At 45.0% G+C, this 27,575-nt stretch overlaps 1 protein-coding gene across 2 annotated transcripts in view; it reads left to right on the top strand.

Moving 5' to 3' along the window:
• The first annotated feature begins 9,600 nt into the window (after positions 1–9,600).
• Positions 9,601–27,575, top strand: part of TMTC4 (transmembrane O-mannosyltransferase targeting cadherins 4) — a 55,606-nt gene continuing 37,631 nt past the window's right edge. The window contains exons 1-5 of one of the 2 annotated variants that reach the window (XM_081292022.1): positions 9,601–9,784; positions 14,867–15,082; positions 18,179–18,294; positions 19,273–19,489; positions 24,854–24,941. In XM_081292022.1, the coding sequence (XP_081148148.1) occupies positions 14,921–15,082; positions 18,179–18,294; positions 19,273–19,489; positions 24,854–24,941 (583 nt within the window). In that variant the 5' untranslated portion in view covers positions 9,601–9,784; positions 14,867–14,920. The remainder of the gene's footprint in view (positions 9,785–14,866; positions 15,083–18,178; positions 18,295–19,272; positions 19,490–24,853; positions 24,942–27,575) is intronic. The other variant, XM_081292021.1, reaches the window with a different exon arrangement.

The raw sequence follows: 27,575 nt of genomic DNA on the forward strand, positions 1-27,575 counted from the left end.
CCTTGTGTTGAAAATGCACATTCAACATGAAAATTTATGGAAATACTATGCAAAATATGATGCTTTAAGATTAAGCAAATAAAGGAAACTATCTAGCATTTCTCTCCAAAGCATTTTTAATATTTATATGGAAAAAAAACCACCCAAAACCTAAACTTGGTAAATATTGATTGACCTACAAATGTTCTCACCAACTCTAGTGGAATTTGGGAATTCTGAAATATAGAGGTGATTGTATGGTTCTGGAAAAAAAGGGAAATTTAGAAGAAAATAGGTAACTAATGTGAAAATAGAGTAGGCAGTAAACATGATTAACTGGGGTACAGGTAGAAAATACAAGAAGTTTAAAAAATATTAGACAACCTATCAGTGGGAAGTTTATGATATGTAACATCATTAAATATTCTTGAGCTCCAGGGGAAAATATATATACACCAAATTGTAATTTGGAGTAAATTTTCCTCTTGCTTCTTCAGAGACAGCAATTCATATATAATTAATTGTTTTTCTTTTTTGTTTTTCAATCTCTCCCTCTCCCTCTCCTTCCCTTCTCACCTGCCCTCCTTTCTTCTGGCTCTTATATCTCAGCAAACAAATTAAAACTTTTCATGTATTAAAAATAAAACTCTTCTTTGATCTATCTCCTCCCAGCTGTCATGCAGTGAAACATTGATGGCTTCTAACCCAGCATCCACTCTTCCCAAAGAACCTATAAATTGCCAGCCACCCAACCATCCCCTCCTGTGTGGTTCGGTCAAAGAAGGCGGTACTGCGGTGAGCCCTGATGGTACCAGCTAGTGACATGGTCCTCCTTCCCCAGGCAGTCATGGCTTTAGGGGTGGACTTGGGACTAGGCAATTTCTAGCAAAGTTTTCTCCCTCCTAAGAATGAGACATCCTAGGAACTGAGAGAGTCATGTCACAGCATGAAGGAAACCAGAGCCATCCTGAGGATGTCTGCGCAAAGAAGCACGGGGCTGTCCCAGGAGCACCCAACCTCTGTCCTTCCCATGAAGCAACATAATAAATCCTTTAGTTTAAGCCCTTCCCCGCTGGGATTTTCTATTGTTTGTTACTGAAGATAACTTATATGATGTACGCCTTTTCTTCCCTATTTAAAAATTCTCAGAAACAATAAAGTCATCATCTCCATTTCCTCTTCACTGTGACCTAAAAGTCTGTGTCCGCCTCCACCCCACCCCCATTCATATGTTGAAACTTAACCCCCCACCTCGTGTGATGATGGTATGAGTTGTGAACTTTGGGAGGTGATGAGGTCTTGAGATGGAGCCCTCCTGAATGGGATCAGTGCCCTTATTAAAGAGGCCCGTGAGATGCCTTTTGCCACGTGAAAACACAGTGAGCAGACTCCACTATAAATCAGGAAACAGCCCTCACCAGACACTGAATCTGCCACACCTTTATCTTGGGCTTCTCCATCTCCAGAAATAAATTTCTGTTGTTCATAATGTCCCTGTGTATGATACTTTGTAATAACTGAGTGGATTAATCCTATATTCCTCAGTCCCCACAATCTGCCCTTTTCTTAATCCTAAAGGGTCTACTCAACTATATAAGGTCCACAATAACACTGGCCAAATTTGAAGGACATTCCTTAGTACCCATCTTATTGACCAATTTGGCATTTCTACCCCTCCTTGTTGAAGTTCTTTGCTCTTGGATTCCATGGTCACATACTCTCTTAGTTTAGGCCCAGTTTTCACTGAATATTACTCTCTATTGTGAATTCTTTTCTCACCTAACGTTCAAATGTTGATCTTCTGTGGAGTAAAGTATTAGCCTCATTCCAAAGAGGCGTCTAACTCTTTCCCAGCTGCTGGGAGGTAACCTAGAGGCCTCTGGAATATTCTATCTGATAAGAGTGTCTTTGTTCAGGGTGTTCAGTCATATTAGATTATGCTAATATAATGTATGGAGGCGACCTCAGACTCTATCAGGGGGACCTAGAAATTTGGGTCAGTAATGTATGCTGCCAGTCTTGTCTATATAAATAACCCCTTATACCATTCTGGGACACCAAGGCTTGGGTGAGCTTCTCTGGTTGGCAATACTTCATGGGGGTTGTCACACTGTTGTTGAAAGAATCAGTTGTTGTCTACAGAACTCCACAAGGAAAGGACAAGGGAAGTTGTGTCCCTACCCCTTGTATCATGCTCCTTACTGATTCTGATCTGTATTCTTAGCTCTAATAAATGGTAACCATGAGGAAGCACTGACTTCCGTGAATCCTTCTAGCAAATTCTTGGAGGTGGGGAGAAGCACCTTCCCAGGTTCCCCATGAGAGTCACAGCTCACATGCAGTTGCAGCTTCTGCTGTGTTCTGAGGCTCTCAAATCTGCAACAGCCCAGAGTTCTTTCCTGGGCTTTAGCCCAGGATTATCCAGCGCCTGTACATCTCCCTGATGTCTCACAAGGGTCTGCTGCTTGTGTCCATATCCCCAGGCTGCCTTCTTCTTCTGTATTCCCTGTCTTCCACTCTTCAGCCACTTAGAAATCTGTTCCTTTCCTAAAGGTACATACAGTTCATCTGTGAAATTCCAGCATCCAGGACAGTAACTCATAGACAGTAACTGGGATTCAGTGCCTTTTGGTTGAAAGAATGAAGAAGCAAGTAAATAAATAATTAGCCCACATTTAAGTAAATCCTATTTCATACAGACAAGAGCATCGCTATTTTTGAATCTGCAAACTGGATATTTAATTTGAGCTTAAAAATTTTAAAGGAGAATCGTTAAAAGACACATCTGCTTTAAATACTATGGAAATGCAATTTGTCACAAGTGGAGCTGAAATTGCAGAAGGTTTATTTGTAGAAAGAGATGATTGAGTTATTACATTTTACTAAAAAGTATGGAGAGGTCAACATTAAAAAATGTATGTATATATAATGTTGTTGTAAATGAGAAGGAAAAAAGTTAGTATGCAAAATATTTGAGTAGCAGCAAGTTCCAAGCTGTGACACCCCAGGAATAAAGTCCATGATTGCCAGACCTTGAGCAGTTCCCGCGTGCCCACAAGTACTTTCTTCACCCACCATCGGGGCTCTCTGTCCTTCTTGCCTCCAAATTCCCATCATTGGTGGTACTTTGCTCTAGCCACCAAGGTCATTGTTAAGTGCACATCACCTCAGAGAGAGAGCAGGCTCTTCTGGGTGAGAAAAAAAATGTGAAGGAGGAGTTTTTATTCCAGGAGAGTGGTCAGAAATGACCTGGATAAAGAAAGTTGGGAGCTTCAGAGAAGAGCTACATGTCCATGGTGACAGCGAGGGAACCCAAGAAAACATGGGTTGGGGAACCCAAAACCTTGCTGTACTGTGAGCAAACAACACTAGCATCACTCTCTCCATGAGCACCCTTCTCTTCACATGAAACTCAGCTTTTCCATCTGAAGCCCTCTTCCATTCAGCCATCTTCATTTTATCTGACTTGTTAATATCCACTCAAACCCAACTTAGGGATATCCTCCTCCAGGAAGCCTTCCTGACCTGCCTCCTTCAACTTCCTAGGAAAGGAGGTCACTGGCATCATGCCTCTGCTGCCAATTCCAGATGATTCTACTGTCATCTCACGTAATGAGGACATCCGAAGGCCACACCCACTTGGAGGAGTTACAACACACCTGTTATGTGCAGAGCTTTGGGTTCCAGTCTGTCTTTATCCCTCAATGTCTACAGGACTCTAGTCAGGCTGCTTAACCTCATCCACCTCAGTCTTCCTATCTGTAAGAAAGGAATCACAGTGGAGCCAGCTCATGGATGTTTTGTGAGAATTTAACTAAATAAGTGATGTAAAGCGCTTGGCAGTAGCTAATACACAAGTGGAGGTTAGCAGATATAAGCTGCAGAGAAATTATCACTCATCTCTTCTTCCACCTGCTGCAATGACCTCTTAGTTTTTGGCTCACCACTTTTTCAGGAAGCCACCCAATTCGTGGCTATCCTCTTTGGTAAAAATGATGTACATGTGTTTTCCAGTAACTAACACAGGGCTTAGTACTCAACACGCATTTATTGACTGGGATTTCAGCATTCAGGATCATTCTACCTGCCTGACCTTAAAAACTGCTCCCTCTTCCATTCCTTTGGGCCTGTATTAGTCTGCCTGGGCTGCCATATTAAAATACCATGGACTGGGTAGTTTAAACACTAGAAATTTATTTTCTCACAGTTCCAGGGGCCTGGAAGTCCAAGATCAAGGTTTTGGCTGATTCAGTTTCTGGCGAGATCTCTTGTCCTAGCTGGAAGATGGCCATGTTCTTGCTGTGTCTTTACATGGCCTTTCCTAAGTGAGTAAATTACCAGGTACTCAGAGGAAATGGGAGAGAGAGAGAGAGAGAGAGAGAGAGAGAGAGAGAGAGAGAGAGAGAGAGAGAGAAATGGAAAGGAGGGACAGGGTGGGAGAGAGTACAAGCTCCATGGTCTCTCTTCTCATCAGAACACAATTCTTTGAGGTCCAAGAGTTCCAAGTCTACCATCTCAATGAATCTTGCCTCCTAACGGCCCCATCTCAAATACAACCATTTAAGGATTTACACTCCAATATATGGGTTTTTGAGATACAATTCAGTCAACAGCAGCAGCCCTCACCTCCTCTCTGTCTCACCCATTCATCAAGTAAAGTGGGTCCTATTTGTCATATGAACAGTCCTAGCTCTGAGATTTTGGACTCAGTCCCCCACCTCCTGTTCCCCCTTCTCAGTTGCATTTTTTTTAATTGGGATAAAATTTGCACAACACACTTCAGCACTTTCACCATTGTAAAGTATACGATTCAGTGATAGTTGGTACATTCACAAATCATGCACCCCACCAACACAGTTTCATCACCACAAAAGAAAACCCCTTGTTCATTAAGTAGTTGCCCCCCATTCCACCCTCCCCACGCTCCATTTTTCTCTGTTCATTGCCTCCTCTGGATATTTCACATAAACAGGGTCCTACAAGACTTGCCATTTTGTGACTGGCTTCTTTCTCTTACCATGTTTTGAGACTCATCGTGCTATAGCATGTAGCAGTACTTCCTTCCCTTTTCTGAATAATAATCCACAGTGTGGATGTCCTACATTTTGTTTACCATTCTCTGTTGATAGACATTTGCTTTCACCTTTTGGCTATTGGGAATGGTGCAGCTATGAACATTGATGTGCAAGTGTATGAATACTCTGGCCATGGAATCTCTGGGTCACGTGATAGTTCTGTTTAAATTTTTGAAGACCCTTTTGAGTATATTTTGGTCTCAGGCTCTTAGATTTGTCTACCTGTGTGTGCAGTTTCCCGCTACATGACCTGCTAGGCCCTGGGATCCTCCCTGATTTCCTGGGTCATCAATAACAGGGCTCACCCACCATCCTCAGACCTGGGCTACCCTGACAGCTCACCTTCTCTGATTCTGCTCAGACAGCTAGGACTAGAAATAGGGCAAGAGGAGGGGAATGGAGTTAAAATTCATTTCACAAGTGTGATTGCTCACCTGGCACAGATAAGATTCTCAAATTTTCTTTCTAGCCACATTTGTCTTAGTCAAGGCTTCTTTGTCTAAAAGGAAGAGAAGCCATTCAACATAATCTGAGGAAAAGAGTGAATACGATGAAAGGAAATCAAAGTGTAATGGTCTGAACATGGTTTCTTCTTTCTTCTTTTTTCAGCCCTCTTGCATCTACACAGTGTGAGTGGTTTTCTGCAAAAGCGTAAAGATTGAGTAACTTTCAAGCCACAGCTGTTGTATCTTCTCAATCTATTCACTCTCATCCCTCATTTCTGCACGTGCTGGATAATGCCAGGGAGCTTAGGAAGCCACAAATTGAAGATGAAAGACTTAAGACACTTAAGGGTAGAACCTGGGTCCCTGAATGACTGCATGGAGCAGACTGCCTGTCTGTGACATAAACGAGAAAGAAAGTGTTACTGGGTTAAGTCACAAGGAGTCTAGCATTGTTTATAACAGTAGTTAGCATCATTTATAACAGTAACTAACCTACTCAAACAGTCCATCATCCCTCAAGACTTTGCTCTGATTTAGCATCTTCTTATGCCACCCCTGTAAAAAATGAGCACCTGTCATCTCTGCTTCTACTGTTTGCCATTTAATTTCATTTATTTTTATGAAGCACAATCTTCTGTGTTCTGTCTCCCTAGATTGTAAATTTTTTGAGGACAGGTGTTGGGGGTTCCTTGCCCTTAGTTTCAGGACCTTAGTCTCTGGAAGCTAGACTGTGAGGGTTGTTGCTGCCGCCCAGAGTTCATGCTGTTCCTCGATGGGACTTAACCCAGTGAAGGAAAGTGGTAAGCAAGGACATCTAAGAGTCCCCTTACACTCTCCCAAGGCCAAGAGGATCTCATCAAAAGAGTCCCCAAGTCCAGGAACGCAGTGTACACCTGAGAGAGCTCCATTGCATGACTCCAGATGGCTCTATTTACACAGTGTCCACATTTCAGAGTGCAAAGACTTCCCAGACACCAAAACATCTCAACCACTCTCCAAATCTGCAACCAAACCAGATGAAAATATTTACGCCACAAAAGGCTAAATGGCTTATCTCCCTCCAGCAACTTTTGACATCTGCTCCTGAGAAGGTATGGAAAAACAAGATGATATTAGCTATTTTCTGTTTCAGTTATTTTCATTCAAAATATCAACCTTATGAGACATTCCAGGATTCTTTAAACCTCTGGTTACCTCCCTCATTTGGATGGCCCTGCCTTGGCTTACCTGGGTAATGTCCTGGCTGTTGGACCCTGGGTCTCTGTGCTCCCTTCCTCATCCATAGAATGAGGAAAATAAATGAAGGACCTAGGTCTTCAAGCTAAGAGCAGGAGGAAGCAGTGGATTGCCAAGAGGGGCCATAAAGGGGGAAAAAAAAAAACATAGGATGGAACACCTACTCCTATTGCTGTCTTTCAATTCTTCATAGACAATACATACCTAGGGTGGAACAATGCATCCTAGGGGTGCCTTGTCATAGAGAATTGAAAGAGAGAAATAAAACGAACTAACACTTTATCTACTTTTTATTTTCACCATACATGGTCAATTGTAACTAAGTCACTAGTGTGCAAATGTTTAACAACTGACTCTCTGGGGAAAATAAAGTTGCATGCATATATGTTCATGCATATGTGAATTATATAAATGTTATTGATACAAATAATATGCAGCATATAACTTACAAATAAGAATAAAATATTTTCAACTGTAAATTCTATAGAGTTGATTGATTCTCATAAAAAAATTTGTTGATTTTTTGCCAAAGATTTGTACCTGAGTTAATCTAATGCCTACAGTTCAACCATGATTTAACAATTAATATAGCATCCCACTCCAATAAAAAATTTTTCCAGTAAATTTATGGTCATTAATTCTGACTTGTTAAACTATTTCTCACTGTTGCACAAATTAAATTCTTTACACTGAACTTTTTAAGTTTTGGAATGAGGCATATTATATTTTAAAATTTAATCTGCATCTGTGATATTTTCTCACCACTGTTTTAAGTCTGAGATAGTCAACACAATAAGAAATCAAGTTCTGATCTATAAAGTTTGCTAAAGTCCTTAGTGTAAATACACCCGTGTGGCTTATTGCAATCTGCTGGGGCAATGTCATTGGGAAGAAACAGGCACAGTGGCACATTATGAGTTGAGTGTCCCTTATCTGCAATACTTGAGACTGAAAGTGTTTGATCCCAAAGCTTTTTGGATTTGGGAATATTTCATAAACTTTACTGAGTGAGCATCCCTAATCTGGATATCTAAAATCCCCAATTCTCCAAAATCCAAAATTGGTCACCCAAAACTTTTTAATTTTAGAGTACTTCAAATTTCAGATTTTCAGATTAGGTATGCCCAACTTGTATATTAATAGTGAAAACTGAAGGAAGTGAACAAACTTGAGAGATACTTAGGAAGTAGAATCTTAGATGTCAGAAGTGAAGGCAGAGTTGGGGAAATACTAGACAGACTGCAGTGCCCTCAGTATCAAAGGAGACCTAGAAGAAAAGCATGCAGTAAAAGCAATTTTTGACTCTGGATGTATTTCATTTGAAGTCCTTGTGACACATCCAGGTGGATAAGCTAAATAGGGAACTAGATAAATGGGTGTTCAGCTCTATGAAAGCAAGGACCAGTATTGCAAATTGGGGATATACTGATTGAAATGTTGGCAGCAGATTAAATCATGCAGGGGGGAAAAATTGTAGAGTAAGAAGGGCTGAGACCTTTAAAAGTCTTATTTAGGGATCATTCAGAGCAGATAAGCAAGCAAAGAATGAAGGAAAATGGGAGAGTGGAGTGACTGTCTCCACAGGAAAACATGTTTTAAGGAAGAAGATGGAATTTTGTGGTGAGATCAGGTAACAATTGGAAGTGAGTGTCCTTTGGAGTTAGTTTTGTGGGGTGACTATGGCAAAAGCAGTCTCATAAAGATTGAAAACCAAGCAGTGAAAGGAACTGGAGACTGCAAATGGTGCTTTCAACAACTTCAGGGATGTAGAGCAGCGGAGACAGGACGGCCGCTGCAAGGGCACATGGAGGAGAGGAAGGCTTGGAAATGATTAATGATGAGAACAGGGATTTCAGTTCACAGCGAGACTTATTCTGTGACACTGGGAAAAAAGGGTCCTGATAGGAGGTTTGTGGGTTTGGTGGTGGAAAGTAGGAGGTTTCTTTCTCTTTTTTTCCTATTTTCACACTGGAGATTCAACCCAGGGGATCTCTGCTACTGAGCTACATACCTGGCTCTTTTCATTTTATTTTGAGACACGATCCATAGGTTGCCCAGGCTGATTTCGAACTTTCAACCCTCCTGCCTCAACCTCCAGAATCGCTGGAATTACAGGCCTGGGCCACCACGCTCAGCTTTTTTCTTTTTCTTGAAGCTGGCATCAAAGACGTCTACCGTCTACTAAAAATGGGAACCAGGCATACTATATTTTAAAATTTAATCTGCATTTGTGATGTTTTCGCACCACTTTCTTAAAGTCTGGAGATAATCAGCAAAATAACAAATCAAGCCCCGATCTATAGTGAGGGTGGAGTGGCCCTCAGGAGAGGAGGTTTAGGACAAAGTGAGCAGTGACTATTAGTGCATGGGCGCCGGTTTGGTGGCCTTGCCAGGTGGGGGCGGCCGCAGGGCCTTGGGAGGAAGGACTGTTTCAGTTCTGTTCCGAGAGGTAGAAAGTGCAGACACACACCTTCTCAACTCCTCCCCGACAGGAAGAACTCTGGAGTCCGCGTGGTTCTGCAGGGATGCTGCAGTCCCTCGGCTAAGTGCGCAAAACAGAGCAGAACCAGACTCCAGCCAACGAGGAAGCAAGGCCCGGCTCCCGCACCGCAGCCCGCCTCCCTGGGCCACGCCGAGGCCGCCCCTCCCCGACCCCGCCCCGCCCAGGTCCCGCTCCCGGAGATCTGCTTCCTTCTCTCCAGCGGAGTCCGTCGGTCCCTGCGCCTCCTTCGCCGCCGCCCGGAGCTTATGGCTCGACGTCACTCGCGATTCCACCAATGAACTGAAGAGAAACCGGGCTTTGGCGTGTAGGTGACGGGAGGAGCAGCCAATGGCAGGGAGGAAGGGGCGGCCCGAGGCGGGAGTGTGAGCGGGAGCGCCCGCGCGTGGGGAGCTGCGGGCCGGCGCGGCGCCGCGCGGGGTGCTGGGGGCGCGGCGGGGGGCGGCGCGCGGGCGGCCCCTCCCCTGCCGGCTGCGGGCGGGCGCCGGGAGCCGCCGGAGTTTCCGCGCGCGGGAGGGAGATGCGGCCGCCTGTCGGGCTCCTTGCAGGTAACATGCGGGGTGGCCCCTGAAGGGCCGAAAGCGCCTCGGGGAGAGCGGAGTTGGGTGCGGAGCGGGCGCAGGCTCCCCGCTGCAGCCGAGCCGCAAGCCCCGCGTGGCGGCCGGGCCCGGGGGCGGCGCCCAGCTCAGCCGCGGCGCTGCGGGAGGAGTTGGCTCTGGGACCTGGAACGCGGGCCCCGGACGCCGTGCGCCCCGGCGAAGCAGCTCCCGGGACAAAGGGCGCGGTGTGAAGGGTGCGCGCCCCTCTGCCCGCGCTGAGGGCACAGTCCTGCGCTCCCCCTCCAGGGCCGAGGTCACTACGCCAGACCCTGCCGGCTTCGGCCGCACGGGAGCTCCCTCGGCCCAGAGCGCACTGGGCGGAGCGGCCAGCTGGCCACGGGGCCGCGCGCCTGGCCGCCAGCTGGCCGCGGCGCATGTGATGGCTGGGCACAGCCGGGCCGTTTGGCCGCCTGCCCCGGGTTACGCGAGGCGGCTCCCCCGCCGCGCCCGGAGTGCCAGCTACTCTGTGCGTGGCTGCGGAGCCAAGCGGCAGGGAAGCGGGTGCCACCGGCCGGGGCGCCTGGAGCCACCGAGCTGCCACTTCCCGGCGTGGGCTGGGAGTTGGGGAAGCCGAGCAGGTGGTGCAGCCACTGCCTCACCTCCTGCGAACTCCACGGGGCGTCTGGTCTTGTTGATGTTGTGACTGTAGGTTGTGTGTGTTTTCTTTCTTTTTTTAACCTACACAAAAGAAAGGAGGAGTTAGAGGAAGGATCTAGCCACTGTGAGTCATCCATACTTTGCTTTTTACCGGGAGCAGATGGATGGGGAGAATTCCTTGAGGAACAATTATAGTAAGGGGTGACTGGATCCCGTCCCTGTCCCTTCTCCCTACATCCTTGACCAAACTGGCGCGTCCTACCTAGGTGGAGGTGGGGCAGTGACGCTGGCCCACTTAGATGAGAAAATGGCTACAAGGTAGCAAGCTGGAAACTTTCTGGGACAGTGACTGTGAATGAGTAACCACACAGACAATCTTGCTATAAGTAGCTGTGACTCTCGTGCATCACGAGAATTAAGATCCAGGAGGACTGTCACAACAGGACATACTTTCAATAGAATTTGGTTGGGCATTGCGTGGGGGATGGCAGTGGGGAAGGCTGGCCTCCTTACCTTGAGGCACCCTGGGTTGCAGGGGGACAGGTCCAGTCTCCAGCTACTGCCAGGCAACTAGGTGCTGGGTCAGAAACCATCCTATTCTTTAGTCCAATTTCCTCAGACACTGTCACAACTCAGCCTGGCAGAGGGCAGCTGGCTATGTGGGTGAATTGATGCCCATAAGGTAGAAAGGCCACCCGGAGACCATGCATGTGGAAGAATATTCTGCAGTGGGTGACTGCTGCTGATTTTCCAGAGTCAATCATTTAGGTTTGGTCTCTCCATCCTGTTTACTGCAGCCCAGTGTGCTTTGTCAGCTGTCCCTGGGTCCCTGTGGTTCACAGCTCAGTGACATTTGTTTTTTGGTAGTCCCTGTTTGACATCTTTTTGACCTTTTCACTGATGATTGATTAATAAATTTTTTAATCTCAAAGATAGAAGCTTGATTTTAGAAGTTTGAGAAATTAAAGATAAACAGATCTGATTTATTTTATATTTAACTACTGTCGAGCCAGTTAAAATAGACACTGGACTCAGGTAGTACTGGCTTTGTGGCTGCTACAACTAGACTGAGGCCACACAGAAGCACCTATCTGGTCCTTCCAGCTGTGACTGAGGAGCCAAGGCATTCAGGTAGGAGATCACCTGAAGAAGAGGCAGTGCAGCACAGGGCCATCAAGAGGAAAACACTGCCCCTTCCTGTTTCATGACATGAGTTTATAATAGGGTGGCAGGAGCTGGTCCCCATGTCTACCTCCTCAGGGGGCCACAGCTCCTTTTACCTGAGTGTCAAGCCTCGTTGTGGAACAAAGGTCATTTCCTTTTGGAGGAAGGGGAGTTGGGATCAGGATCTCTGTGTAATTGGGCAGGACACAAAGACTCTTGTCCAGGGAGTCCATGTGACTTGGATCTACCCAAAAAAAGGGTAGATCTCAATTACACTTGGTTGCCTGATGGGCTGCTGCTGGCCCTGGTTGGAGTTACAATTGATAGCAAAGTGGGTACTCCCAAGACGGTGGTCAAGGATTGGGCACTGCGAACTAATCTCTCCAAAATAATAGCCATAATGGGAACTAGCTCCTTGCTTACATTACCTCATTTAATCTTTACCACAAACTCTGAATAAAATAGTGGTTCTCTACTGTGCTAAGGAGACTGATCCTTAGGAAGACTAAGTAGCTCAAGGTCACATAGCCAGTAAGTCCAAATCTGTCTGTCTCCGGGGTCTTTCCTCTCAACCACTGGACTGGACTGGACTCTTGAGAACTTCACATGGGTTTTTAACATATTGTAGCCTTTTGTTTGTTTGTTTTGCATTTGTTAATGAAAGGCATTTTCTGAACTATTCCATTATACAAGAGAGCAGGAAATTCCATTTATTGGGCATTTTTTACTATTTTCATTGGAAGCAAAGAAGTGGGGACCTTGGAAACTAAGAGAAAAACGGAGGGATATTTCCATGAAGAGGCCAGAGCCAGCCAGGGCTGAGTACCACCGAGGAGGTAGAGGAAGGAGAGGCACAGACTCTTCATGGTGTCCCTGCAAGAGATGAAGAGGAGGTCATTCTGAAATGACTCAGCCATCCTGTGGAATCCCAAGGGTGTGCCCCCCAGGGCACTTCAGATGTCAGAGCCCACAGTCTGCCCTACATATATTCAGTATGTTGCTTGAGTACCAAAATCATGAGTCTGTTCTAAACAGTTGGAGGTCAACAGTGAGGCCTGGTGACCAACCTAGGGGCACAGAGTTTCTCCTCCATCACAGCCTTCCTTTAAGGCCATTTAAACCTCATCAAACTTTTGTGAAATGATATTCAGATATTTGTGACTCAAGTGGATAACATCAGAACCAGTTGTGTGACCTTTTATCAGCTCTCAACTCTATTGTACACTTCAAATTGGTATAAATTGTTTTCTTTTGGTGGGGAGTGGGGGAATGATTCCAACAGTGCTCTACCACTGAGCTACATCCTCAGCTTTTTTTGTGTGTTATTTTGAGACAAAGTCTTGATAAGCTGCCCAGACTGGACTCAAACTTGTGCTCATCCTGCCTCAGACTCCTGAGTAGCTGGGAATATAGGTGTGTACCACAACATTTGGCCTACACAGTAATTTTATAAATCAAAGACCATAATTATTTTTATTTATTTATTTTATTTTCACATCATGGTATTTTTCTAAGGATTCAATATCTCTCCTCCCCTTTTTCCATATTGTTTGTTACACACACACACCCCAGAAGTAATTTTTTGCTGAATGTAAACAATGACTAGAGCCTGTATGGTGACTTGAATTGTATTTAGAACTGTAATTTGGATTTGAACAATTATTTATCCTTTCATTGAACAAGAATAAAAGGCAGCAGATTGTACCTGTAGTATTCCCCCAGTACTTCCTGAGAGTATGCCTTCCATTGGGTGTCAGGACTCAGGGGACAAGTAGTGAGCAAGATGTGATCTTTTGTCTAAAACCTCCTCTAACCCCTGGAGAAGGCCAGTGCTGCCGTAGAACCACGTGTCCTCTGCCCTATTGATGGGCCTCCACCTTCACTACATAGAAGGCGGTAGAAAAGATGCCTGCAACCCCGGATTCCCGTTGGGTTGACTTCTTGTTGATTCAGTAATCTAGAATATTGGAGATCTGCAAACAGATTACATCCAAGCTGCTTGCCCAGATGGAACTGGGATTCTTTTCCATCTCTGTGAAGGGAACAGGGCCAGTCTGTGCAGGGACAGAAGCCTTGGGACCAATAAGCCAACTTAAGGGGGCTTGCCAGAGAAAACTGATCTGCCCTGGGCTTTCACCCTCACAAAGTATAATAACCATGCCCAGCCTCCACTGAGCACTCGTTAAAACCCTCATGACAACTGTATGAGGTCATCCCCATTTTACAGGTAAGGAAACAGACCCAGAGAAGTTCAGTAACTTGCCCAGAATCATGCAAGATTGGAACCAAGCAGTCTGACCCAGACATGATCCTGGCAAATCTAAAGAAAGCACCTGCTGGGGGTATATGGGGCACGGGGATCGTGATTTGTGGGTAGTTTGACATTTGTTTGGGTCCTTTCCAAGGCAACTCTTACTGCTAGAAAGTTCTTATGTTTTTCTGAGTACCACAGGAAATAGACTCAGAAGTCAGGGACATACACAAGGCCACACGTTATGAATGGCAAGGCTGGGGCACAAACATTTGCCGTTTGAAAGGAAAGTTCAAGAGAAGTCTGTCTTTTTATCTTGACTCTTAGCAGTATTGAAGGTCATATTCTCATGTAGAACTTTCTCCCTTCTGTGGAACACAGCTCATTCCTTTCTAGGAAAAAAAAAAAAAAAAAAAGCAGTAGATCCCCTCTGTGTGAACCACTAACAGCAATCAGCCAATCAATCAGTCGTGTGCCCTGCCTTGTGATTTCCCTCTCAGATTTTCATCTAACTGGCATATTATCTGAGTTCCACAAATAGATAGTAGGCTTTTTCAGAGTTGGGTCATGTTTTGTTTACCCTAAATCTCACCCCTCCACACACACACACACACAAAATGTGCCAAGACCCAATGACCAAAGGTTACTGATTTTTCTTGATTGGAAAAAGCTAATGTGAACTCTTTCTTTTTGTAAACCAGCTCAGGGACTCTTAAAAAATGATTTGCCTGGTGGTGTCGGAAAATACAGATCTCCATTAAATCAGTGTTTCTTAAAGGGCAACACATCCAGCATCAGAAATCAAAGGGCTTCTGATTCCATAGGCCATGATAGGGCTCAGGAATCTGGCTTTGTCCCACCCAAGATTCCTGCCCGCTATAGTTAGAGAACCACATCCTGTAAAATTACAGCATATATGACTGTCTAACTCTTAGGTGCTCAAGGTAAACTATGTCCACGGTAGACCCATTCCTGACGGTGCGTTGGTGAGTCTCTATATGATGTCGTTTTCCTTGCAGATTCCTAACCAGCATGATGCTGAAGCAGGAGGCTGGCAGCCTGCAGTTTTCAAAATGGCCGAGCTGGACACCGATTTGGATCACATCATCCCATCTTCGGTCCTTCCCCCTTTCTGGGCTAAGTTAGTAGTGGGACTTGTTTCCCTCCTGTGTTTTGCACGGAGCTATGATGGAGATTTTGTCTTTGACGACTCAGAAGCTATTGTTAACAATAAGGTTTGTAGCTTAATTCTTTTCTGGGAAACATGGTAAGCACCTGCCTGTGTCTAAGGAATGATCAAAGTTGGAGTTGAACTCTTTATTAAACTTGGGTTAAATGTTTGCCTGGGCCCTGTTATGCTGTGGGTTTCTCATTTTATTTATTTATTTACATCATCTCCTTAATTGAGTGCCTCTTTGATTCCTAGCGGTAAGGTCTGCAACCCCTGCTAACCTCGTGAGGCCCCAGTCCATACATGAATGAGAGAGGCCCTTCTTCTAAGGCCAGGGTATTGCCTCAAGAGTACTTCGGGTTTCGTGAAAATTTTCTATAACTTAAGAAAAGAAAGAAAATCCTGCTGCACTGATGGGTTGGTCTGATCTTTGGCCAGAAGGGGCATGGTCAACATCAGGCAGTGAGTTCCCCGCATGGCCCTTCCTCCATCGAGAGTGTGAGGACAGCTTGCTGGCAGCTGTGGGGCACAGGCAGCGTGCTGCCCAGGGGTGGCACTTCCTGCTCGTCCCTTTTGGGAGGCTCCAGTTGGCTGACCTTGCAGAATCCCAGGCAGTCTTGCTCACCTGGAATGCTGTGTCAGTGCAGGAAAAAATGAAATTCTTTTTCCCAAGCTCATCAGAGCAAGGGAAGAACAAATTGGTGTGTGGGAAGGTCAGGAAAATGTTCAAAGACAGAAAGAAATGTTCAAATCAGTAAGAAACTCAGAGGCAGGGAAGTCCCAGAGGAGAAAGACCCCAGAAATGGCATGAGGTAGGGGCTGTGTGGCAGGCAGTGTGTTGCTCCAATGGGAGTGTGTTGCTTCACCTGCGGCCAGACATGAAGGAACCCACCAGCCCACCTGTAGGACGTGCAGGTGTAGGAACTCTGCAGCACTGCAGTTAATGCTGTCAACAGGTGAAGGTAACAGATTTGCCAGATGAGGAAAAGCCATTTTCATATGGAATATGTTGAGGACCAAGCATGTCTGTGGGGGAAACACATGACTGACTCACAGGCATTTTATGTAGCATAGTACTGTAATTAATTCTCTCCATTTTGATGGCACTTAAGGAGCACCTTGTTGATGTTTGCTTTTAATTCAAGTTCTTGGCCTGTGATTTTTTTAAGTTTACCCAGCAGCTACTGCAGATGGTTTAATCTTGATTTTTTTTTTTTATTTTAAACCACATATGAAAGAAGTGAGTAGCTCTATGTCAGATTAATGGCTTTCTAACCACAGAATTGCTTTTCTAACAAGGATTCAACTTGATCTTTGAAATTCCCATTTTTTCATTTTGATGAGTTTGACTCTTGGGTATGTGAAGAGTTAATTCAGAACCAGTGTCTGACCATTCCAGTGAGCTCTGTGGTGGGGGTGCCCTGGATGTGACCCTCTTTCCTCCTGTGAGGGGAGGCTCTGCTGAGCACGGTGTTGTCCTGCGCTCCTGGGTTAACTTGCCAGCCTCCTTTCTCCTTCCTGTAGGATGGAAGGACGCCTGCCCTCCGTGGGACTGTGCCTGAGTGATGGGGAACAGGCTGTGGGTGGGTCCAGTGGTGTTGAAGACTTTTCCAGAAGCTTCCCTGCAGTCTTGAGTTACTGTTTTGTTCCTTGAGCCGATGATCTTCTTTGAGACAGTGGAGTCATGATGAATTTCAGATACAATCCATCGTTTCCATAAATCATTATAAGGGAAAATTGACCTTTCTTTCTGCTGTGCACCCTGCTGCACGGCGGCTACGCCTGATCGAATATTTAGAGCTTCAGTGGGTGTTCATTTCCTGCTCAAAGGGAGGGCGAGACCCTCCGCCCAGCCCCTTCACTACTGAACAAGCACTTTGGTGACAATACAGGAGTTTAGTCTTCCGTTTCTGTCACTGAGTCCACTGGGAAGCAGGTGGGTTCCACCATCTTCACAAAACATCTACCCAGCCCTTGGGATGGGGTGGCTGGCGTGCTTAAGGCCCTGAAGCTGACCCCAGTGGAGGTGAAAGCCTCCTTCCCGTGGGTGTCAGGTGACCCACTCCACACCTGTCCCTCCTCTCCAGCCATTCCCTTTGTGTGGGTAAGCACTAAAGTAACAAGTACTGAACTCTGGGTACGGCTGATAAATAAATTAGGAACTCAAGGGCTGGAAATTAGGATGTACTAAGCCCCCAGAACATTCCTATTGAATTTTGCTTTAAAGAGAAAATCAATCAGATTTGCTGTTTACTCCACAGTCTTATTTGCCCTTCACACAATTTAGTTTCATATTTTGAATGTGAAAAAGACGCATTTTAAGCATATTTAGTATGGTATCAAATCAAGGTCGTGCAGTAGTAAAAAAGTTTGTTTTTTTAATATTTTGTGATCTTTAAAGTTATATGGAAATTAAGGAAGTGCAGTAGTAGTTTGTTTTTTTAATATTTCGTGATCAAAAATGGAAATTTTTGGAAAAATAGAAAATAAAATCCTTATTTAATGGAATGATATAGTGATCTTATTTAGCTAAGTGGTCCATTTATAAGCATATATTAACCACCTTCTGTATATTCCCATTAAATGCAGATGTGCCCCAGGTCCTGAACTCAAGCCTAGTGCTATAAACAAATAAGTGTTATAAGTCACCAGTATGCCAGGCCCTGTGGGGACAGGTGGGAAATGGGCCTAGACTCGGAAGGTTGTGGGATCCACTTAGGAAGGCTTGTTGGCTGAGATATGGACCTCAGAGGAGTTCAGCTGTAGAGAGTTGAGGGCGACCATCCAGGGGAGCCCTGTGCTGCACATCCTTTGACACAGGAGCTGAGAGTAACCCGGATGGACCTGCAGAGGAGGGCAGGAGTGTGGAAGGCTATGGCCAGACTTTAAGCCAACAGCGATGGGGCGAGCTGAGGTGCATTTTGAAATGCTCAACTTAGACAGCACGTCAGAAGGCACAGTGGCCCCCTCAGAGGCCTGACAGCACCCTAGGTGGGAGAGGGCAGGGCTTGGCCCAGGACAAGCCAGAGAGATGGACAGTAGTGGGCAGAGTTGGGAGCTCAGAGGACCTTTGAAGGAGAGGGCTTGGGGAGGGCTTCCGTATGATAGGGGAGAAATCGTGACTCCCTTGACCACGATGCCCCCTGGTGTGTCCCTGCAGGACCTCCAAGCAGACACACCCCTGGGAGACCTGTGGCATCATGACTTCTGGGGCAGCAGACTGAGCAGCAACACCAGCCACAAGTCCTACCGGCCTCTCACCGTGCTGACTTTCAGGTGAGCTGTGACAGCGTGGGGTGGGCTGGTCACCAGGCCTCGCACTTGATACTGCATATAGCTTTGTCCCAGGTTCCCAGCGTTGGGGAGTCCCGGCAATGGTTCCTAGGGAGGTAGAGGCTACTCACAGTCTCAGAAGCACGTACTGATTCCAACTCAGTCGTCTGAGAGAACGTGCCTGGGTGAGCTTCGCTCCAGAGCGCTCGCTTCAACGGCACAGACTCAGCTGAACGGAGAAAAGCCTGGTCCCTGTGCAAGGAAGACGAGGCACAGTTTGGTGAAGCCTCCCATAGTTTTCTTGGTTCTCAAACATTGTACCCATTGATGGTTATTCAGCACCAAGAGATCGGTATGATAATATGTCAGAGCAACACAGGCATCGAACGAAATTGTGACTTTTTTCACAATAATAGCAAAAAACATGGGACTGGGGCTCAGTGGTAGAGCACTTGCCTGGCATGTGTGGGGTACTGGATTTGATCCTCAGCACCACATAAAAATAAATAAGTAAAATAAAGGTGTTGTGTCCATCTACAACTAAAGATAAGAAAATAATAATAGCAAAAAAAAAAAAAAAACTATTAAGATATAAACCTTCCTACGGTGACCAAGTCAGTATGCAAAAAGGAAACTTAGAAACAACTTCCCTCTGCCTGTTCATTGGAAGACCGTTGTGTTAAATGGTCACCTCTCAAAGGTTCTCGTTCCTAGTGTTTCTCAGGTGCATTTAATGCCTTTGTAGAGATTTCTCAGAGAAGCCTAGGAGTAGTGGAACCACAGCAATTGGACGCCCTCCATTTTCCCCCGTGGTTAATTATGTCCACGCTGTTTCTTCAGCTTTTAGCTTGGCGTGTTATTAGCCTGGTGCTATTTTTACCAATGAGGCAGAGTCTCGCTCACCTCCTTTGAATGTTTTCTTGCACGCTTCTCCTTCCAACTGCTGCTGCACTCTAACGTGAGCATCCGTGTTTGCTGCAGGATTAACTACTATTTGTCAGGCGGCTTCCACCCTGTGGGTTTCCATGTGGTCAACATCCTGCTGCACGGTGGCATCTCCGTCCTGATGGTGGATGTCTTCTCTGTATTATTTGGTGGCCTGCAGTACACCAGTAAAGGCCGGAGGGTGCACCTGGCCCCTAGAGCGTCCCTGCTGGCTGCGCTGCTGTTTGCCGTCCATCCAGTGCACACTGAGTGCGTAAGTGTCTCCTGCCTGTGACATCCGCACGTGTGTAAGGAATGCTGAGGCTCTGTGTGCTGTCTCGTGGGCTAAAACAGATTCCTCTTGCTTCCAAGGATATAGAGAATACACACTAGGGTATCCTCTAGGGACAGGAGCACACTCCATAAACACCCTTCCAGACACTTGAAGCGATTGTTTCTAAGTTAAGACTTCTCCCTGGGAACACATGTGGGCACCATGCCAGGCACGACGTTAATCCTGAAAGTATGGTGTGGTTCCTGCTGGTACTTTCTGATGAGCTCATGTGACTACACCAGCCAGGCAGGTGTGAACCTTGAACGTTGCCTGGCCAGTAGCTAAGAACCATTCTTCAGCAAAGGGTCTGGGGCAGTTTTCCTAAGGCAGCTGGAAGCTTTATAGTTTACAAAAGCCTGCATTTTTTTTTTTTTTTTTTTTTTGGTGCCAGGGATTGCACTTAGGGCACTTGATCACTGAGTCACATTCCTAGCCTGATTTTTTTTTTTAATATTTATTTTTTAGTTGTAGGTGGACATAATAACCTTTATCTTATTTTTTAATGTGGTGCTGAGGATCAAACCCAGCGCCTCATGCGAGCTAGGCAAGCGCTTCACCACTGAGCCCCAGCCCCCTAGCCCTATTTTGTACTTTATTTAGAGACAGGGTCTCGCTGAGTTGCTTAGCACCTTGTTTTTTGCTGAGGCTGGTTTTGAACTCATGATCCTCCTGACTCAACCTCCTGAGCTGCTGGGATCACAGGTGTGTGCCACCGCACCCAGCAAAAAGCTTTCTTAACCTTACTGTGATTGTCATAAAAATGCCCTAACATCCAGATGGCCTAGTGCAACAGCTCCTACTTTGTAGATGAGGTGGCCCAGGGGGACAGGTAAAGAACTCACTCAGGGTCAATCGCAGGTGACTGTAGGATAGGACTTAAATCCTGGGCTTCTGAGGCCCACCCTGAGGTGTTGCTGACATGGGAGGGACCACTTTTGAAATCTTCCCACCTTCCTCTCTCCCTGTTCATCCTCTTCCCCCAGCAGACTTGGGCCAGGCCATGGGACAGCCCCACATAGGAGCCTACCCTGCTTTCCTGTGGCCCATGGCCCTATGTGGTTGGGCTGCTGCTGAAGATACTTGGAGCACACTGTGTGGGGATTTAACATTTGCAAGGTTGTCAGGAACATCCCCTACCCCCATACTTTTAGAAAATGTAAGTCAGCATATTTGCTGAGGCGAAAGATTTGATTCTAGTCATTCATCTGTGAGCCTGAAGTACCTGGTACAAAATACTGCATGTGCTTTATTACTTCTGTTACAATAGATGTCTGCATTTAATAGAGGGATTTAGATACCTGCATTTAACCAGCTGTCCTATTGAGCATCTCGGAGTCAGTTCCAAAACATTGAGCAGAATTCCTGTTTTTGGCACTGACTTTTATTAAACTGTCTATTCTTTGGTATCAAATGTATCATGGAGTTGCTATTACAACCTTCTCATCTTTTTAAATTTTACTTTGTTTTTACTTCATCAAGTTTTGAAGATTTAAGTCCTTCAGAGGCTAAGGTTTGATGTTGCAAGAGTTTAGCTCTAAGCTCTTTATCAACACATAACTGTGCCTGATTTAGAATTGGTTTCAATCTGAGTTCCTTAATCTCTAAATGCTTGCTAGAACCCAGATAGATAGAGTATAATACACATCAATCATAAACAAAGCAATCTTTGGGAAAGTTCTCATTAACATTGTTTGCTTCTTGCCTAAATTAGCCTGATCTTAAAAGCAAAATGATATTTGAATTATTAGCCAAAGAAATTTTCTAAAATTCTGATTTTAAGTATTGAGAAATTGATTTATTAAAAAATGTTTCAAGTGTCAACAGGTGTGACTGGATGTGCTTGCACACACACACACACACAAAAAAAAAAAAAAAAAACCACAGACACTCACTCTAGATAAATGCAATCTGGGAACATGTTAACCTCAAAAGGCCATGTTTCATATCTTTAAAAGAAACTGAGGGAAATCTAGCCATGAGGAGAGGAGAGAATGTTTGGAAAGTCTTCCATTTTCCCTCCCCCATTCCATGACAGCTATTCAAACTATTTAGGAACTAGTATTGGTTGGGGGATACAGTTCAGTGGTTGAGTGCTTGCCCAACGTGCAGATCCCTGGGTTCCATCCGTAGCACTAAGAGAATTAAAAATTAATATCATAAGAATCCTGTTTTCTATATTTACCTTTCATTATTTGGACAAATAAGACTCAGTTTTATCTTCATTCCCCTGTTATCTGCTACTCTGCATTTTAAATTCCAGCTTTACAAATGTGCAAAGAGCAGGACACCCCGAGCTTTTCATTTCCAGATGGCAGGGGGTGCCTCACAGGTGTCCTGCCAGCACCGAGGAAGCAACCCGTGCTCTGGTGCAGGCTGGGCATGGCACGCTCACACTGCACGTTGGCCCCTATGAGGGGAGGATGGTGGAATTTGGGTGCTTCATGGGCCTCTGTTTATATTTGTTAAGGGTCAGCAATGGTGATATATCCCCAGGTTTTAGCAACATAAATTTCTTTATATTAACATTGATGTGTTTTTTTATCTTTATCCCCTCAACATTAACACCAAAAATGTTTTTATCCATTGCAAATAAATACCTACATTTTCTAGTCTCCCAGGGTGACCCACCATCCATTGTCCCTGAGACTGTGTTCTGACCCCAGACTTAAGACCAAGATGACCCCAGGCTAACTGGGATGAGTTGGTCCCCTAGTTTTACCCTCTCCAGGCTGTAATTGGTAGGGAAGTCATTGCGATCGGTGTCCTTTTCTCCTCAGCTGATAGGAATATCTCTGTCTCTCTCTCTTCTCTTCTTTTCCTATCCCCACCCCCATTCAAATAAGCCTCCCCAAATCACTGAGTTGTTTGTAGATGCATGAAGACTCTGACAGCCAGTCCCTACTGGCAGGGAGACCTAAGGGGCCTTGCATAGGCTCTGGTCTTTGGGGCTCATCCTGTTGCTGGTCAGAACAGACAGAGGTCCCCAGGAGCTCCCTGAAGACACCAGCACCACTGGGTGGGTTTTACATTTCTTTTTCCTCAAGATATTGGGGCAGATTATAAGTTGTCCAAATTTTGGTATAAGATAGAGAAAACTGAGGCCTCCTTAAGATTCTTTCCCTCCCAGACTTGGATTTAGGGTGGAAAAGGGGAGTTTGGTGGGGAAAACTTCCCCCTGCTCCCTTTCAAATTCTTTTCATGGCCCCTGGGCAAATTGTTCTACTCGTGCCCTTTTTGGAATAAGGGGGTTGCAGTGATTCCTATAGAAAACCCTAATAGGTGCGTGTCAGGTGATTCAGAAGAAAGAAGATAGCCTTTGTAGAGAACCTTGCCTGAAAATACATATTATGCAAATATCTGAAAAGAAAGACAAAACCTCCTCTTGCTGATGCTCATTGTTCAGAGAGCCATTGGATACAGGGACTCCCAGGATAGCCTCTTGCCTTTTTTTTTTTTTTCCTGTGAAATCTCTCTTTGATTTCTATGCCAAAAATTCATCGTAAGTACTAAATGCTCTTTTACTTTAAAACAACATACTTCAAAACATTTGTTTTTCTTTATGTCAGACAGTGTAATATAGAGATTGCAAAGACTTGGGACAGTCTTCAACAACTAACAAAAACATTTCTTTAAAAATCAGTTTATGGTGTTGAAAGTTGGCCTCTGGGCAGTTTTTGCACTTAGGTTAGCTGCCCACGTAACAAGGGGTCTCCACATCCTGCCGCACCCCTCTCATTTGCCTAAACCACTTCATCCCCTTTACTCAAGGAGCAGCCTGTGCTCTCGGCCTCCTCCCACCCATTGCTCTTAGTGGTTTCTCTCCTCTAAGAGTTTGGGGTCCCCGTCTGTCCTCAGCACTATAGACAGCCACAGCTCTAGGAAGCTCCTCCTGTCACAAGTCCTGCTCTCTGTCCATGTCTTTTCCCTCTCTGCTCCTTACTCCCAGTTCTAGAAGTACCTGCCTCATGCCAGGCTCCCTTCTGTGTAGCTGCCCCCTGATTGTTGTAGTGTGTCCCTGATTGAGTGCGTTTACTGCCCTGAGTGTTCTAGAACTCTCGTTATCATGCATTACATCTACAGGGTAATTCTATTATGCAACCCCCAGCATACTGCCATGCATCTTACAAATCTATGGAACCTTGTCTTGTCCCTTGATTCCTCTTGGTAGGTTCTTTCATGTGCGTGGTATTCATGGGTTGGATTTATCCACTCATTCAATCCTTAGCCCTTGCATGACACTGTGGGCTGTGATCTCCCAGAGATCACAATTAGAATGGAAAAGAGACCTCAGCATTTCATATGAAGCAGTGTAGGGGAAACTGCTTCAAAAAGGTATTCTTTCTTGGCTCGTGATCATACAAGCACTTGGGAATGATGTATAGAGTAATTTTCTGTTATTATATATTCCTTTATCTTAATTTGTAAGAATGGTCCTCTATTGCACATCTCATGGACATGGAAGCAGTTCTTACTCACAACAGAAGCTTCCTTACATGCCACATTCGGGTGCTAGTTAGGAAAGGACCCCACATAAATCAGGCCAGTACCCATGAGTGGAATTCTGAGGCTTTCAATACCATGAAACATTTGGAGAGCAACTGTTGATCAGCCCGAAAGAAAGCAACACAAATTTTTATATTGCTTCATTATCATTGAGGGAAAAAGGGGAAGAGTAGAGTCACCACGTGGAAAATAGGGGAGAGAAATGCAAGACGTTTCATTGTGTTTTCATCTTGTTACTCACTTTTGAAGGGTTCTGCTTCCAGGGTAACCCCGTAATCAAGTTTGGTTGGAGGAGAGGGAAAGCTGGCAGAGGCAGCTCGGAAGGATCATTGCTGTCTCTTTCTATCTGCCTGGAGGCTTTTAACACATATTTGCCACCTTTATATCCTTCATGTCTCTGATCAAATTTATTTTTTAAATCCCAAGCCCTCTGAGTTGCTGATGTCTTCCAGTGGAAAATCCACTTTGGACACGTTAGAAGCCTAAGTAGCTACGGCCCTTGGGGTGGCATGTTAAATACCAGCTCTTACTGTGTGTGTCCAGCCTGCAGCACAGCTGTCAGTGCCTGCAGAACAGCCTCTCTTCTCGGGAGCAGTTAAATCAAGTCCTAGACATAAAGGGAAGAAGAGAAGCAGAGTCAGAGGGCCCCAGAGCCTCGTGGCAGAGCTTCATGGGGTATTGTGGGGAGTGGAGGAGCCGAGGGAGTTTCTGGTTTTCTATGTCTAAGGAACGTTTTGTGTTTCCAGAGTTTAGGAATATTTCATTGTTTTTGACGTGCATCTTTTCTCCCCTTCTTTCAAGGTTGCTGGCGTTGTCGGCCGCGCTGACCTCCTGTGCACCCTGTTCTTTTTGTTATCTTTCCTTGGCTACTGTAAAGCATTTAGAGAAAGTAAGCATCATGTTTGCCTTCTTAATTTTGCCACTTCTTTGTGTTTTTTGTGCTGTTGAGCAGTGTTTTAACAGATGGGGAATTGCTTGTTTACCTTTTGCTTGGAAGGAACATGGCTCTGGAGGTGGAAATGCTCTTTGGGTATCTGCTTTCTCCACCGCCTTTTCAGAATGTGGAATTCTAGATGAGCAAAGCAGATTCTCGGGGTTCACAGGGGAGTTTCCCACTGGCGAAGCCACCAGCAGAAGCAGCAGCAGAGCTACTAGAGCTCCTGCTTTATCCCCCCTGTACCCCCAGAAGGTGCCAGTGCTCACTCAGCATGGTTACACCTGTCACACTTCACACCTTTGTCATTACCAAGATAGAATGGCCACTTTTTCCAGTGACTCACCTGAGAGTTCAGGGACAAGTGAATAGAACAATGTCAGGTGCAGAAAGTAGTGGAGGTAACTTTTCCTGAGATTGAAAGTTAACTTGCAGACAGGCACATGTGTCTCTTTCTCAGGTGGGGTCCCCCACGATGACCATAAAGCTCACCATTGATCTGGGAGGTCACATCTCCCTCAGCCTCACAGTGAAGCTGATGGCAATGCTGGTGTCGTTTCTCTAAGATTGTGACTTGGGGGCTGGGGTTGTGGCCCAGTGTCGAGCACTTGCCTAGCACATGTGAGGCACTGGGTTCAATCCTCAGAACCACATATAAATAAGTGAACAAAATAAGTATTATGTTCATCTGCAACTAAAAATATTTTTTTTAAAAAAAATGATTATGATTCGGGAGTGAGAGGAGGGTTCCATTTACCTCTCTCTGATGTGTCCATTGCAAATGTTACTTCAGGTTCTAAAGCTGTGGATTAAATAGGAACTTACAGATACCTGGGATAGAGACTTGTGGTTTTTCTCAAAGACGATTCTTAAAAGTCTCATGAAGTATCATTTAATACATTTTATTTAACACATTCTACCTTAAAGTAACTGCACTCTATTCTTAATGGATTTCAGATACATCTAATGTGTCTTTTGAAGAAGCACCAAATGTCCTACTATAGGTTTCACGTGGGGGATGATCCACTACAGTCCTTCACTACTTTTAAAGATTTGCTCTTGTGAAATAATGGAAAAACTATCATGAAACTAAAAATTCTGTCAAGTGAACCAGTACATTTATTAGCCCACTTTTAGTGGAATTTTTTCAGCATGGTGAAAAATTAAAGACATTTCATATTCTTTTCCTGATTTCTTTACTATTTCTGTAATCTAATTCATAAATTTGTGCATTAATATTTATGTGTATGTTTTTAATTCATTTATGGAATTATAAAATTATATATCTATACCAAAGATAAATTTATTTTTTAATATAAACCTTTGGAAACTTAGTACCAAAGGTGAAGTTGCTTAAATGATGGTTTTTCAGTTAATTAATACTTTGATTTGTGGGAAATTAGTAAAGTATATTTCAGTACTAACATAAATATTTTAACCATCAGTAACCATTTGACCTTTCCCTTTGGTCCAGTAAATTCAGCTAGCATTTATAATGTGTTTACGTTAGCATTGGAAAGAAATGACCAGGCCTTTAAGGTTAAGTTCATAATGTTTTCAACAAAGTTAACCTGGAAATATTTTATGTTTGCAAATCAATCATGGTGGTAGATGTGGCTTTTAGGATTAGATGTTAATTTGGTAGAAGCTACTTGGAGCAGTCAGAGTATGGATGGATGGATATGGGAGCCTTCTCAGAAGCCTGTCTGTGGTCTGCAAGCTGCCCCATCTTCCTGGAGTCTGCTTTCCTGTTAACTTGAACCCCCTTTAGGAAAAGAAAAGAGTGGATCACAGTGGAGCTTGTGGACCATCCTGGTCTCTGATCCCAGCTGTCATGGAAGCTATGAAGCTAAAGTAGTTTGCTCTGCACACCCATCCAGACCTCAGGGCCTTGACCCTGAGTGTTAATTGTTATTGGTCTGCCCTCCAACTGTGACCACTTGCACGGTCTGGCTTTCCCTTCTAGATCATCACGGTGTCTCTTTAAGGTTTAAAGTGGGTGGTTTCAGATACCCATGTCTTGAGCTGCAGTCTCCATCATTATAAATTGGTTTTCATTGCTATTTTCCATTTCTTCTCATTTCCCCTCACACGCCATTGACAGAATGACGGAACTCTGCTCCAAATTGTTTTTTTTTTTTTTTTTTAAGAGAGAGGGAGAGAGAGAGAATTTTAATATTTATTTATTTATTTTAGTTATCAGCGGACACAACATCTTTGTTTTTGTATGTGGTGCTGAGGATCAAACCCAGGCCACACACATGACAGGCGAGCGCGCTACCTCTTGAGCCACATTCCCAGCCCCTCTGCTCCAAATTGTGCCAAAGGTCTGGAGACCCAGAGTAGCCTGGGTCCTAGCCCTAACCCTAACCTAAGGCCTACAGGCCATAGAGGCACTGCAATTAGCTGCCTTGAGGAGAGTCCCCTGTGTCCCATGCCTAAGTGACTCTCTGAGTGCCCCTGGCAGTATGCTGGGCCTGAGCCCACCCGTGTCACTTCAAGACCTTGTGACTAGATGTCCAGCAACCCCCCTGCCCACCTTGCTCCTCGGGCCATGTGGCACCAGAACAGCCCCTCACTCCACCAGCT

The sequence above is a fragment of the Spermophilus citellus genome, assembly GCF_964194105.1.
Source record: "Spermophilus citellus genome assembly, chromosome: 1".
Lineage (NCBI taxonomy): Eukaryota > Metazoa > Chordata > Mammalia > Rodentia > Sciuridae > Spermophilus > Spermophilus citellus.